We start from the raw sequence: 14,775 nt of genomic DNA, 5'->3' as shown, positions 1-14,775 counted from the left end.
CCCCCATGTTTGGTACATATATGTTTAGGATTGCAATGTCCTCCTGTTGGAGTGTTCCTTTAATCAGTATAAAATGACCTTCTTTATCATTCCTCAGTAATGTTGGTTTGAAGTCTATCCTGTCAAATATTAGGATAGCAACCCCTGCTTGTTTCCCACATCCATTTGCTTGAAATACCATTTTCCATCCTTTCACCCTAAGACTTTTTTTTTGAGAGATGAGTTTCCTAGAGGCAACAAATGGCAGGATCTTGACCTTTAATCCAGTCTGCAAGCCTGTGTCTTTTGATTGGTGCATTGAGGCCATTGATATTAATAGTTATTGTTGAAAGGTATGCATTTATTCTGGTCATTCTTCTTATTGTGTGGTGTTTTCTGTTTTCCCTTTACTCATTTGTTTAAACTGTTCATTGAGTGTGGTTTATTTTTTCCCTTTTACCCCTGTGTGTGTTTTGCTTTCACTTCAGGGGAAGAGATTGAGTGAAAGAAAAATGGAGGGAGGCTAATCAAAACCTAAGAGGATATAAATAAATCATATGGAAACCTACTTTTTTGGGCAATGGAATACACAGGAACCATAGATTGTTACTAGGAAATTTTCAGTGCCACGGATGGGATATCTTCCAATGAGTTGGTGGCTAGGAAGATCTCTGATATCCCCAAAATGTTACAGGCCATTGCCAAGGCCCCTGTTTTCCCACCAGGAAAAGATGGTAAGACCCTGTTGCTGAAGACTCCACATACTTGGGCTGCGAGATCACTGAGAAATCCTGCTGGAACTGAGTTGAAAACTTCCTCCATGTAGACCAACTAACAGAAAGCTGGAAAAAAGCCACACTGCATCCAGTTCAATGGGAGAGAGAAATTACCACTGAAGATACTCCACAGTGGACACTACAAGCCTAATATTTTGCCAGCCAGGCCAAATGAGTCAACGTATGCAATGGTGGCACATCTGTTTGGGGGAATCCAAATTTGACTAATTTGATTGGAGGCCCACTCCATGGGATGGAATACATCCCTGATACTGACAACCTACAACAGTGGTAGTCATGAGCCTTACATGAGGGGTGTAACATCTGCTGCTGTCTGGCTAAATATATATACTATGCTCATCAAACTGCCCAATAAGTACTTCTCTTAATGTTTATACCTATATATTAATGCTACTCTCACTTTTTCATTAGAGAACTTTCTCTTTTCAGATGGCAGTGACCTTGGGATGTCTCAGAGGCATCACAAGTACTGAGAAGATGTGACAGAGGAGTGCTCAGCACTGCAATATCTCTATCACACTTTCCAAGGCTCAGGGTCCATTGAGGAAGAGGTGGCAGAAAGAATGTAAGAGCCAAAGGAATGGTAGGACTCCTTGCAACGTGCTCCTCTAGACACAAAATGGCCAGGATATCCATGACCTCACAGTGCCTGACACTACCTACACAAGACCATCATAATAGGAGGAAAAGATGATGACATCAAAATAAAAGACTTGACTGAGAGGGGAAGGGAATATGATGGAGAGTGGAGTTTCAAAGGGGAAAGTGGAGGGAGGGAGGAAATTACCATGGGATATTGTTTACAATCATGGAAATTGTTAATTATAAAAAAAAATATAAAAGAATTCCTTCAAGTATTTTCTGTAGAGCTGGTTTAGTTGTCATAAATTCCTTTAGCCTGTTTTTGTTGTAGAATATCCTTATTTCTCCATCAACTTGGATAGATAGCTTTGCAGGATAAAGTAATCTTGGTTGACAGTTGTTATCTTTCAGAACTTGAAATACATCATTCCAAGCCCTTTTGGCTTTTAAAGTTTGAGTAATCTACAGTTATTCTTATGAGTTTGCCTTTGTAGGTGATTTGCCTTTTCTCTCTAACTGCTTTCAATATATTTTCTTTGGTTTGTGTGTTTAGTAGTTTAAGTATAACATGGCGAGGAGAGGTTCTTTCTACATTTTGTCTGTTTTGTGTTCTAAAAGCTTCTTGTATTTGGATTGATATTTCTTTCACAATTTGAGTAATTTTTTTGCCTATGATTTTGTTGAAAACACCTTTTAAGCCTCTGGATTGAAATTCTTCTTCTATTATGCCCTGAATTCTTATGTTTGTTCTTTTCGTTGTGTTCCAGATATCTTGAAATTGCCATTCATACCTTGCTATTAGCTTGTCTTTCTCTTTGTTGGACTGTATTAGATCTACCTCCTGATCTTCTAGTTTAGATATTCTGTTCTCTCCTTCATCCATTCTATTGGTGAGACTTTCCACAGTTTTTTATTTCACTGACTATATTCTTCAGAGCCAAGATTTCAGCCTGGTTTTTCTTCAGTATTTCCATTTCCTTACTCATGTCTTGTAATGACCTCCTTATTTCCTTAAGCTGGTTTCCTATGTTCTCTTTCAGAATTTTGTTTTCTTCTTTATTGTTTTCTTCTTTGATTCCCTTCATTTCTTCTCCGATTTCTTCTTTGAGCATGCATACCATCATTTTCTTGAAATCTTTGTCAGGCATTTCATCTCAAAGAGTCTCATTGGTGATCATTTCTGATGGATTTATAATTTTGGATGGCACTTGATTGTCTTGATTCTTTGAGTTTCTTGTATTATAATGTAGCGACTTTTGCATCCTGAATTGATGTAATCCTTGGATTTTCTACTTATCTGCATTGTTCCCAGAGATGGTCACACACCTCTGTACACCCTCACGATATGAGTTCAAGGTGCCAGGTGCAGCTCTTGTACCCCAATCCAGCTGCAGAACTAATCCTGAGTGTTGAGTTTGCTTGCTAAATATTCTAGTGGACTGAGTGGAACAATTTCCTGGCAAATTCTAAACTTCAACCGAGCAACATACACAATCAACAAAAACCAGCAGAAAAGGGGCTGGAGGCATGGCTTAGTGGTTAAGCTGATTGACTGTAAAGCCAAAGGATCCAGGTTCGATTCCTCAGGAACCACATTAGCCAGATGCACAAGGAGGCACATGCACCTGGAGTTCGTTTGCAGTGGCTGGAGACCTTGGTGTGCCCATTCTCTCTCTCTCTCTAATAAATAAATAAATAAATATAAAATATTTTTTTAAAAAACCAGCACATGAGCTGGAGAGATGGCTTAGTGGTTAAGTGCTTGCCTGTGAAGCCTAAGTGCCCCAATTTGGGGCTCGATTCCCCAGGACCCACGTGAGCCAGATGCACAAGGGGGCGCACTCATCTGGAGTTTGTTTGCAGCATCTAGAGGCCCTGGTGTGTCCATTAAAGGCGTGCCCCATCATGCCCAGCTTATATATACATACACACACACACACACACACACACACACACACACATATATGTATATGTATATACATACATATATATATATATATATTTTGAGGTAGGGTCTTGCTCTAGTGCAGGCTGAACTGTAATTCACTTTGTAGTCTCAGGGTGACCCCTAACTCATGGTGACACCCCTATCTCTGCCTCCCAAGTGCTGGATTAAAGATGTGTGGCACCACACCTGGCTCAAAGAATTATGTTTTTAAGGCATGTTTTTAATGAAAATAAGAGAAGAACAATAAATTAGACATGCTATAATCAGACAGATGACTGGCCAGGTTTAACTTATAGCTTCAACTTGTCAAAGGGAGAAACTGTAGCAGAGTTAAAACAATATTAGTGCTTTTATCTACTCCTCTATTCCAAGGCTCACAGCAGGCCTGCCTACTGTGTGCCAGGCACTGTATTAGGAGTGATGGCAACATACTGGATTCATGGAAATCAAAGGATGATGGCATTTATCAGGCAGCTGTCACACAATGTGAAAAGGAAGGGGGAAAAGCGGTCATGTCATATGAATAGGAAGACATCTCTCCAGTGTCCTACTTGTTCCAGCCAGGCCACACCTCCTAACATTTCCCATTGAAATGGTAACAGTCTTTGTATTGTAGTTTATCACCAGTAACTTCTAAACCACACCAAAATTATAAGCAAATAAATAAGTTACAGTATGTTGTTTGACTAGGATGTTGACATACTTATAGAAATGTGATATTTACCTGAACAACAAGTTGGTAATGTTTTCTGCTTAGGTACCCTCTCCACCACTTTTGCATGATTGTTACTACTCTGTTCAAATGCCTAGGATAAAAAGTATGATTATTAGTATGCTTTCATTGAAAAAGGTCTTATCTTATATTTTTGTTTAAAATGCACTTTCCTAAATCACATGGTCAAATTCAAAGCTTAGCTATGTGTAGGGTTATTTTACTTCATTTCACATTTATTTATAGGTATTTACATATTTATGTATGTATTTATGTTTATTTTTGAGACGGCTGGTCTGGAACTTGCCATGTGGACTAGTCTGCCTTTGAGCATGTGGTGGTTCTCCTGTTTCTGCCTTCTGAGTGTTGGAAGTGCCACCACGACTGCCTCCATCCACTTTCACAAAGCAGGAACGTATCCTGACATTGAGTTAAATATTTAAAAAAGGGAAGAAGAGACACAAATAACACAAGTATCTCTTTGGGGTTATATTAAATAATATTTTAATTTTAATTATTTACATTAGTTATTACCGATTACTGCTATATATTAACCTTAGGGCATTTTACATGCTAGGCAAGTGCTCTATGGAGCTATAACCTCCGCCCTCTGTTTACATCTTTGGCTCATTGTTTAAGTTGCCCAGGTTCTCTCTATAGCCCTGGCTAGCCTTGAACTTAATAGTCCTCCTACCTCAGCCTCCCAAGTAGCTAAGCAAATAGGCCTGTACCACCAGGCTGTGGCTTAAATCTTTCTGAGGGTTAGAACTATAACACAGATCACAGTAGTATGCTAACTAATGACTCAAAAATTACTGGTGCCAATCATGGTAAGCTTTAGAGAAATGATTCTTGAAGCCAAGAAGCAATGACCTTCTTCTTCATTCTCTTATGTTCTATAATCAATGTAAGCCAAGAGCTTATGGGTCAGCTGAATTAAGAAATACTTTTGCTGAAAAAAAAATACTTTTACTGTAATTCTTCGACTAGTTTTTTGTTGTTGTTCGCACATACTAGGGGAAGGGACTCCAGGGCCTCTTGCCACTGCAAACAAAGGCCTGTCCGTCTTTACACAGGTGGCTAGGAGATTGAACCCTGGCTGGTAGGCTTGTAAACAAGCACCCTTTAACAGCTAAGGCATCTATCCAACCTCATTTTACTACCATTTTCTAGTGTGTATAGAAGTCAAGAGAAATGTGGAAACCTAACTTCCAGTAGACATTGATTACAAAGTAGAATCCCCAACAAGCTGAGTCTATCTACTACTAGAGAGTGTGAGTATTACCCTGTATGAAATATATTTTCATGTTATTCCTGAGGTTCCCATGATAAATTGGATATACCTTATGTATGCCCGGACTTGACACCCTCGGAACCAGCTCTGGATTTTCACTGCTGCATCATATTCTTTCTTTCTAAATTCATCGACAACACTAAGACAAAGTGAGGAAGGATCTTATTAGTGAGTGATGGAATTGAAGACCAAGTTGGCCTGTTAAACTTAATTTTTAATTCTTCTAAGACCTTAATTATACTTCAAATGTCATTTTAAATGAAATTAAAACACTAAATAAAAAACACATTTTTTAAAATCCTGAGCTGTGCCTTAAAAAATAACCTTTTTCTGAGAAGCCAGTAGCTTCCCACAGCTTTATTATTTTTATAATCACCTTCCTTGTAACTAATTAATTTATGAGCAATTTTTATTAGGAAATGAAAAAATGTGCTATTTTTGTCATTATTTAAAAATAATTATTTGAACTTATGCTCTTAATGCCACAACCTGTGTATTATGGAAAATAAAAATGCATATTGAAGCTATTTACCCAGTAAATGGATTACTTCTAATTAAAATGAATCTATTACAGAATGCCTCCTCTTGTTAGAATTCTCAGAAAGCCTGTTTCAGTGAAAGAAGATGGTGGATGGGGTCATGGGCTTATAAAGACATAAACTCAATTCTTAGATCTTCCTGACTTTAAGAAATGGTTGAATCAAGGATATTTATTTATCTATTTTAATTTTACTAAAATGCTTTTCTATTCCCAGTTGATAAAATGCTATCACCTCAGCCATCTGCAATGTCCCACAGAGTAATTTTTTCTTCTAGAATTCTGGTTGGCAAACATTGAGCATTTCAAGTTTTCTGAATAAATAAGGTGGGTAAAATGGGGAAGCCTGTCTTGTTGAAAAACTCAGAATTAGCCGGGTGTGGTGGCGCACGCCTTTAATCCCAGCACTTGGGAGGCAGAGGCAGTAGGAGGATTGCCATGAGTTCGAAGCCACCCTGAGACTCCATAGTGAATTCCAGGTCAGCCTGGGCTAGAGTGAGACCCTACCTCGAAAAATCAAAAAAAAAAAAAAAAAAAAACCCTCAGAATTGTGCTTTTTTTGGGAAAGGTTTATTTTTTGTTTCTATGCTAGGTTACAACATAGATTTCATATAGCTAAATAACATACATTTATAATGAAACAGAACAGATAAGTGTGTCCAACCATACAAGTTGTGCACAACAGTATGAAGTTGGCTGAGAGAAGGAGCACAGACTAGCCACTCATCTGCTATCAACACGAAGTTGGAGAATCAAGTGAAGGGACTTCAGTTGTATATACGCAGCAACATTACCTAGATAGCCTGACAGAGGAGGACCCGCAGGAGCAAAGAGAGGACATTCATAAATGACCCAGTTGTAAAATATGGTGTGGACAGCATTCATACCAATTAGAACATTCGCAAGGTATGGTCAAGTGTGGCCAATCCATAAGAAAAATGAGACCACAGTGTCACTCCCTGACAATAAGCAGGAGATCTACCTTACGATAATGTCGTACTACACAAAGCCTTTTCTGGACATCACAGGATATGACCACACTGGACCATGAGGACAGAAGGATTCCCAGTCACTGTGGCATGCAAACACCACACACGCCAAGTAGAAGGGGAGATTTCTATGATGTGCTCCTGGCTCATGTGAGGGGGAGAAGCTTAAGGTCTTCTAGAGTATCTTTTTGGCGTCCCGAACTACAGCTAGGCTTTTCCAATTTCTGCTCATACAGCTTTTCTTCATAATATAGCAGAATTGTATTTAAGGGTCATATGATGACAGTCTCTTACATTAAACCTTAAACTCTGAAAGGCAATAGTCTTAGGTATTTTGTCCTTTACTGAAATTGCAGTGCCTACAAGAGATAACTGGAATTGTTCTTGACACTAAAAAGTGCTTCCCCATGCTGGGACATGATGCTTATTGGCAGATTCATTTCAAGAACACATGCTACTTCTAAGTTCAAAATATATCTACTCCTTATATTAAAATATTTCTCTAATTTAGGATTTTAGAGTTGCTGAAGGACCAATGGGATCCCTATACCTTAATAATATAGGTAAACAGAGATGCTGAAATACAGAGAAAAATCATTTATTAATTATTACTCTATGTACCAGACACTGTTTCTGGCATTCACATAGCAGTAAATTAACTCATATATAATCTTTTCAGCGGTATTATACATCTATTAAACACACACCCTTTATTTTTGGAGAGCTGAGATCATGCACACCAGGCAAGCATTCTGAGCTACTATAATCATCCTTTAACACAGTAGGTGCTATTATAAGACTATTGATATGCCCAAGTTAGTGTCTTGAGTAAGTGTCAGAGCTCAGATTTGAGTCTAAATTGTCTTTCTTCAGATGCTGGGTTCTAAGTCATCATTGCTTCTAAAGGAATGCATAGGGGAGGTAAAATTTTAAAAAAGTTATTAAAAGAGTATAAGGGAAGTGAGTGGAGAAAAACAAACATCAAGGTAAAGGAAAAAGCAAAATAATACATGTAATCACTTTCAAAAATACTGCTGAGTTCCTAGTGCCCCAGTCTCCTTAAGACAATAAAATAGAGAGACTAAGAATGTGAACTGACTCTAGCATCTAGAAGAAAGACCACATAATTTCTCTTCTTTTAATATGAGTTTATTTGTATAGGTTGTAAACATTTGAATTTTCAGGGCTGGGGAGATGGGACAGCTGTTAAAAGATATTTGTTTGCAAGCTTTCTGGCTTCAGTTCGATTTCCCTGTACCCACAGAAACCCAGATGCAAAGTGTCATATGCATTTTAAAAATATTTTCTCAAATATTTTATTTTTGTTTACTTATTTATTTGTCATGAAAAGAGGGAGAGAGGGAAAATGGGCACACCAGGGCCTCCAGCCACTGCAAATGAATTCCAGATTCATGTGCCCCTTGTTCATATGGCTAATGTGGGTCGTGGGGAATCAAACCTGGGTCCTTTGGCTTTACAGGCAAATGCCTTAACTACTAAGCCATCCCTCCATCACAATATTTTATTTATTTATGGGGGGGGCAGATAGATAGAGAATGGGCATGCCAGGGCCTCCAGTCATTGCAAACTCAGACACATGCACCACCATGAGCATCTGGCTTACTGGGTACTTGAGAATCAAACCGGGGTCCTTAGGTTTCACAGGCAAGGGCTTTAACCTCTAAGCCATATCTCCAGCCCCAAGCATAAGAATTTTTGATTCCCACACACTTATGTCATTAGGTGATGGAGCCAAGAGAATCTAGAAGTTTGCAGGCCAGCTGCATTGGTGCTTGTATGCTAGTAAGAATAAGAGAGAACTTGTCTCAAAAAGAGGGCATGTGTGCCCTCTTGCCCACCTAAATATATAAGTTAAAAGTTGAACTTTTCAGAATATTTGAGAAAATATCTGTCTTAGGCTGATATAAGCACTGTTAGATGGCTTGATAAGAAATGACACACACCAGTAAAATACAACATGAGAAACAGTACAGGTAAGAAAAAACATTGTCACTAAGGTCAAAGGACATGAAAACCATGACATTGAAATCTGACACATCTAAGGTCACTTCAGGGTCACTATGTGAACCACAAGGAGTAGCACAGTCTTCAATTTGGTGAAGCACTTCAGAAATAGCCATCACACATATACAGAACAGATATACATGAAATATCAACTGGGAAAGCAATTAACTAGAAAACAAATCAGGGGAAATGTTCTTTTTCTAGACATGTTTTTTTTTTTAAATAAAGGCTTTTTTTTTAACAAAAGAATCATAGAATGGGGAAAATTTATTTATAAAGGCAATCATCAAAGTGTCATTTCTAGGGCTGGAGAGATAGTTCAGTAAGTAAGAACACTTACTGTGTAAATATCAGGGCTTGAGAAGCTCTGAGACTACGGAGCTCAATTCTGTAGTACCCATGTAAACAGCTGGGCATAGCCATACAGGCCAGTAATGCCAGTCCTGTCAGGGACAGAGACTGGAGAATCACTGCAGTTCTTGCAAATAACAGCTCCGGAATCAGTGAGAGATCGTCGTGGAGATCAGCGACAAGCACCCGGTGCTCTCCTCTGCTTTCTGTGATCATGTGCACAGGGCACACACACACACACACACACACACACACACACACTCACATATTCAAATCGTCATGCTGGGTGTGGTGGTACACATTTGTAATCGAAATACCCAGGAAACCTAGGCAGATGGATCACCATTCAGATGGATCACCATTTTGAGGACAGCCTGGGTTACACAGTGAGATTCATCTCTATATAGAAAAATAAAAATCTCTATAAAATAGAGAACAGTTTAGATTTGTTTGTTTTAGAGAAACAATGTCTTCATTCTTAAAAAAAAAGAAAGAAAAGAAAAGAAAGGGGCTGGAGAGATGGCTTAGCAGCTCAAGTGTTTGCCTGTGAAGCCTAAAGACCCATATTCAATTCCCCAGGATCCACATAAGCCAATGCACAAGGCGGCACATGAATCTGGAGTTCACTTGCAGTGGCTAGAGCCCGTGGCATGCCCATTCTTTCGCTCTCAAATAAAATGTTTTGTAAGAAAGAAAAAGTCTTTTTTTTTTAATCATGATTATCAAAATCTTTTATGTAACAGTTGTCAGGTTCATGAGTGACCAAGACCATGTAGATCACTTTTAGGCAAAGATGGAAACTTTTATTTGGGAAGAACACGAGCTGACTGACTCTCAAGAGCAGAGCACATCCAACTTTGAGATTAAAGATAGTGGGCTATATAGAGCTCTTCAGTTAGGGAAGGTGAAGAAGGGAAATAGCTAGTGTGTGTGAGACCAGAACAGTGACCAGGTGGGAGATAAGGAGGCAAGAAAGGGATAATGCCTGGGTGACTGAAGAATGTGGGTGACCCACTTCCTGTCACCCTCCTGCTGTCCTCAGGGACTCCATTTTGTCCTGGCCTAACAGTCGCATTGCTGAAGATAAGAAGTCAGGAAACCTAGTCTGGGCTTCTAATAACTCAGCCTAAGGAGGAGTATCCAGCAATTGGTGGCCTGACTAGCCTCCCATAATCCACAAAATGAATTCACCTTAAAACTGCCATTTTTGGTATCAGGTTGAAAAAGAAATAATGATCTGGTTGCATTGTGGCACTGTGAAAATTAATTATCTATTGATGGAATTAACTTTCATAAAGGATTATGCAAAATTCAGTTTAGAAAGTATTTAAATATAAATACTGATGAATATATAAAAATAGAGCCAAGTATAGTGGTGCCTACCAGTAATCTGTACCTTTGGGAGGATCATTAATTCAAAGGTATTGTGGTCTGCAGAGTGAGTTTGAGATCCACCTGGGCTATGTGATATAGGGTACCTATCTATCTGCATACTCAAAATTTTAAATATTCTTGGATTTCTTCTGTCAAGGCAGCTTACTGATGTGATAGATAATTTTGAGTATGCATAATGGAGATCCCTGTAAATGTTATGTTGCAAATATGTGTGATAAAATTTATACATCATTATGAAATGTGTACATCATTATCATGCCATGCATTCTCTCAAAAATCCCTCCATGTGTTATAAGGAAATGCACATTTCTGTGCACTTGAAAGAAAGCTGTCCATGTCAGCTCATACTGCAGATGAGCACTGTAGCAGACAGCTTCAAGTTTGCTGAAATGAACTTCCAGACCAGGCATTATGGAGGAAGGCATATTTATTGAAGCTTACAGAACCAGGGGAAGGTCCATAATGGTAGAAGCTGGCCTGCTTTCATAGGTCCAAGCAGAGAGAGAAAGCCATAAGCTCCCCCCCCCCCCCAAAAAAAAAGGCCACACCACAAACAAACATAGTTCAGGAACTCCAGGCAGTTTACATGTCTTTAGATTGGAATTTCAAACCCACCAGCACACCGTAGGGTTGGACCCTAAAATCTGCCCAGTTATACTTCCTACAGCCAGGTGGCTGCAGATGCAAACTAACAATTAATGAAACACTGAATATATTGGGGGGCATCTATTCAAAACATCACAGGCATTAAGAAATTTGGCTAATGAAAATGGTGTCTCATGGACTCTTCCTCTATCAGATTCACTTGTGGCATGCTGGGAAAAGATGCTACAAATACACCTGAATAAAAACAAGGTGAGACAGAGGCAAGCAAATTCCATATGCCTCAGGGTCAGGCACACTGGAGGGCTGGGTCAGCTGAATCAGACCTGAGTAGACAAATGGACACATCTTTCAACCTCTCCTCCAGACCAAAAAATTAGGCCTATACCATATGTTCATAACTATAAGTACTTAGAGGTCTAGACATTTATGCTTTTGTGTGACATACCACTGTACTACTGAAGTAATAGGAACACCCTTAAAGAACAAGCCAAGTATAGACACAAAAGAGAAAACAATTTTTTTCTTGTAAAAAAATTAAGTAGATCAATATGTCTTAACATAAGCATATAAAACATTATTGTAAATTAGAAAGTAGAATGTAAGAGGAATGGGATGGCCCCTCTGTGCAATGCAGACGTTTACCGTTGCCTAAGGAATGGGATGATCTCTCTAGGCAGTGTACCCTGACCTTCCTGGATTACTTTGTTTCTAAATATCTTTGTGATTACATAGCATAGAATGTTTCTTGCCTCAGTTCTGCCTATGTGATCTATGTAACCTTGTGACTTCTTGTTTTAGCACCCCCCTCCCGCCTTGTTTGACAGTATGTAACTTTGTGGTTTAACTCCCAATTCTGTTTTTACTATAAACATCCTGTGGTTATTTCCAATAAAAGCTGATACTCCCAATAGATCAGGGTTACATCTTGAGATCCTGAACTCTGGGATGCAGACCTGGCATGCTAGCTTTCCTCTTTTTGTTTCTTTCTACCCAAGAAAACTTTGCTTTACATTCTGTGAGTTGATAGTCTTACTTGTATGACACTGGACCCCATAACATAAAGAAGGAGGATAAAATGTAGTATTTAATGCTCTTTTATTTGTGAAAAGCACATTTAACTGAATGTGTATATGAATATATGCACAGAATATGTGATTCTGTATGGAGGAAGATATTAAAATGGCTATCTTTGAGGAATGAAATCTAATAGGAGAAATTCATGAACTTCTGAATTTATCACATCATTATATAATAGCAATGCAATACTTTGTAATTAAAACACGAAAAATGAAATAAACTAATACAACCTCTTAGAAAACTATGAATAAATTTTCAAGTTTAAGAGAAATATAAAATTCTTCTGCATACTAAGAGCTAGGAAATTTGAACATCTAAAAATAATATGAACTGTGCCCTGGCCTAGTTAAAATGCTAGGTTCTAGGAAAGCACATTATCCTTGCAGAAATAACTAGGTTCATATCCTACCTCTGCACTTAGTATTTAAAACATGTATGTTTCTTTTAATCTTAAATTGACTTTCTTCTTTAAAGTTTCTGTAGTAATGACCTTAGACAGAAATATTTCTGGTATTATGTAAAGGACTGAGTAGAAAGAGTAGTCAATAGTGATTATTCAAAATAGATGTTATCCAAGAGTTGCCATCTGTTTCTATAGTCCCATCATTCAGGAGACTAAGGCAGAAGGATAACAAAATAATTTGACTCCAACAGTTCAAGACCTAATCCATTGAAAACTGAAGATTAGAAGAATGCAAATTTTTTTTGAAAGCAAATTCCTGGAGGGAAGATTCTGAAAGAGATCTCTGTTCCCCAAGGTCAACATGTAGAAACTGCTGTAGCCGGGTTCCCAGGGTGCCAGGATTCATCCCAAACTGACGGCAGAACTTGGCAGCATTGCCTACATGGTACTGTTTTAGAAGAATGGGGAATAAATATATGTCTGGGCTTGGACTTGAAAACTGTAAAATAAATTAGCTGAACAGAAAAAAAAAGAAGAATGAAAACTGTGAGATGTTAGAGGCCAGGGAATATTGCACCATTGTTCTAGAGAGCCACTGAGGCTAAGCAAGTGGAGGTTCATAGTCCCCCATAGAGACCACAAGAGACAACTGCTCAAAGCTGTGGAGATGAACCACCAACTACAATGTAGACCCCACAATGTTGGACCTGGACCAAGAAAAGCTGTTTGTTCACTGTGGATACAGTCCAGGAAAAAGGCTATAGGCAGCACAGCTCGAGAGGTGGAGCTATGCAAGCTCTCCCCTTTTTGTCCATATGACATGGCCATGAAATATGGAGGCAAGGGGTAGAGGTTTGTCCCTTAAGTGTGGTATGTTTGTGCCTAAAGTCTTGTGACAGTTTATATGGATTATCAAATCTGGAGGACCTAGAATCACCTGTGAAGTATTATGTACATTAGGTTAGGTACTTGGATGTCTGTGAAAGATTATCTTAATGAGATAAATTGAAGTGGGAAGCCCTGCCTTACTATGAGCTGCACCGTTCCATGGGCTGGGGGCCTTGACTGTAGAAGAAGAAGAGAGCTGGCTAGGCAGCAGCCTTCCTTGTTCTGCTCAGCTTCTTTACCATGGACTGAATGTCATCAGCTGCTTTGAGCCCTGTGCAAGGCCTATGCTGCCATGATGGACTATAACCTAGACTTTTAAGCTGAAGTATACCTTTTCCCCCTTAATCTTATTTTTGTCAGATATTTTGTTCCAGCACTGAGAAGTTGACTGCTATACTTTAGTTCATAAAAAATTAGAGTAAAAGACATTAAATACGAAAAAAAAATAAAACAAGGTCCAATTATCAGACAATTAAAGTTCAGTGTCATAGAAGTTAATCGAAAGCCGCATGAAAGGAAGACCATGATTTCATAAATATGAAATGTGGAGAGAATTACATGGAAAATAACATCACTGTTTAAGGGGAAGCATCATTAAAGGGATGTTTTCATTTTTCTTTTAGATTTTAACCCTAGTCAACAACAACATGTGATAGGGAGACATAATAATGTCTTGCATTACACACATAGCAAAGACACAGCACTACCATGTTCATTCAGCCAGGCAACTCAAAGACTGAAGGTGTTAATCTCATTCAGCAAGGCTAATGAAAAATAAAACTCATGCCAATAGGAGAAAGTGGACCGACTTGTTTCTGAACACTGAAGATGACTATACTAAATTTACTTTTCAATTTCAATAGTTTCTTGCATTAATGAAACCATTTACTTCTACTTTCAGACCACTTACCAACAATGACAATAGAGGGAGAAAAAATGTAAACATGGCACAGAGGATTCATCATTGGTTCATAACTGTCATCAAAAAAGCAGAGGACAAGCCATCAAATTCACAGTGTTTTGAGTTTTAAAGTCTCTGTTGATGAAATCAGTCATGTGGAAAATCAAATAATCCTTTTTTGGAGTATTAGCAATAATGCAAATAAATAAAAATATATGTTATATTAAGAACTATACATCATAATTAAAAGAAACACTAAAGAATTGCCTCAGAGTTATCTTACTTAGTAG

The 14,775-nt window shown here is 38.4% G+C and overlaps 1 protein-coding gene across 1 annotated transcript in view; it reads right to left on the bottom strand.

Annotated features, from left to right (window-relative positions):
* Spata17 (spermatogenesis associated 17) overlaps positions 1-14,775 on the bottom strand; it is a 201,843-nt gene that overhangs the window by 174,465 nt on the left and 12,603 nt on the right. The window contains exons 2-3 of the mRNA XM_045135438.1: positions 5,362-5,451; positions 4,031-4,112 (exon numbers count right to left, since the gene is read on the bottom strand). Of these exons, the coding sequence (XP_044991373.1) occupies positions 4,031-4,112; positions 5,362-5,451 (172 nt within the window). The remainder of the gene's footprint in view (positions 1-4,030; positions 4,113-5,361; positions 5,452-14,775) is intronic.

This window comes from Jaculus jaculus, chromosome 1 (genome assembly GCF_020740685.1).
Source record: "Jaculus jaculus isolate mJacJac1 chromosome 1, mJacJac1.mat.Y.cur, whole genome shotgun sequence".
NCBI lineage: Eukaryota > Metazoa > Chordata > Mammalia > Rodentia > Dipodidae > Jaculus > Jaculus jaculus.
The sequence above is the reverse complement of the archived record's forward strand: the minus strand, read 5'-3'. Positions and strand labels throughout refer to the sequence as shown.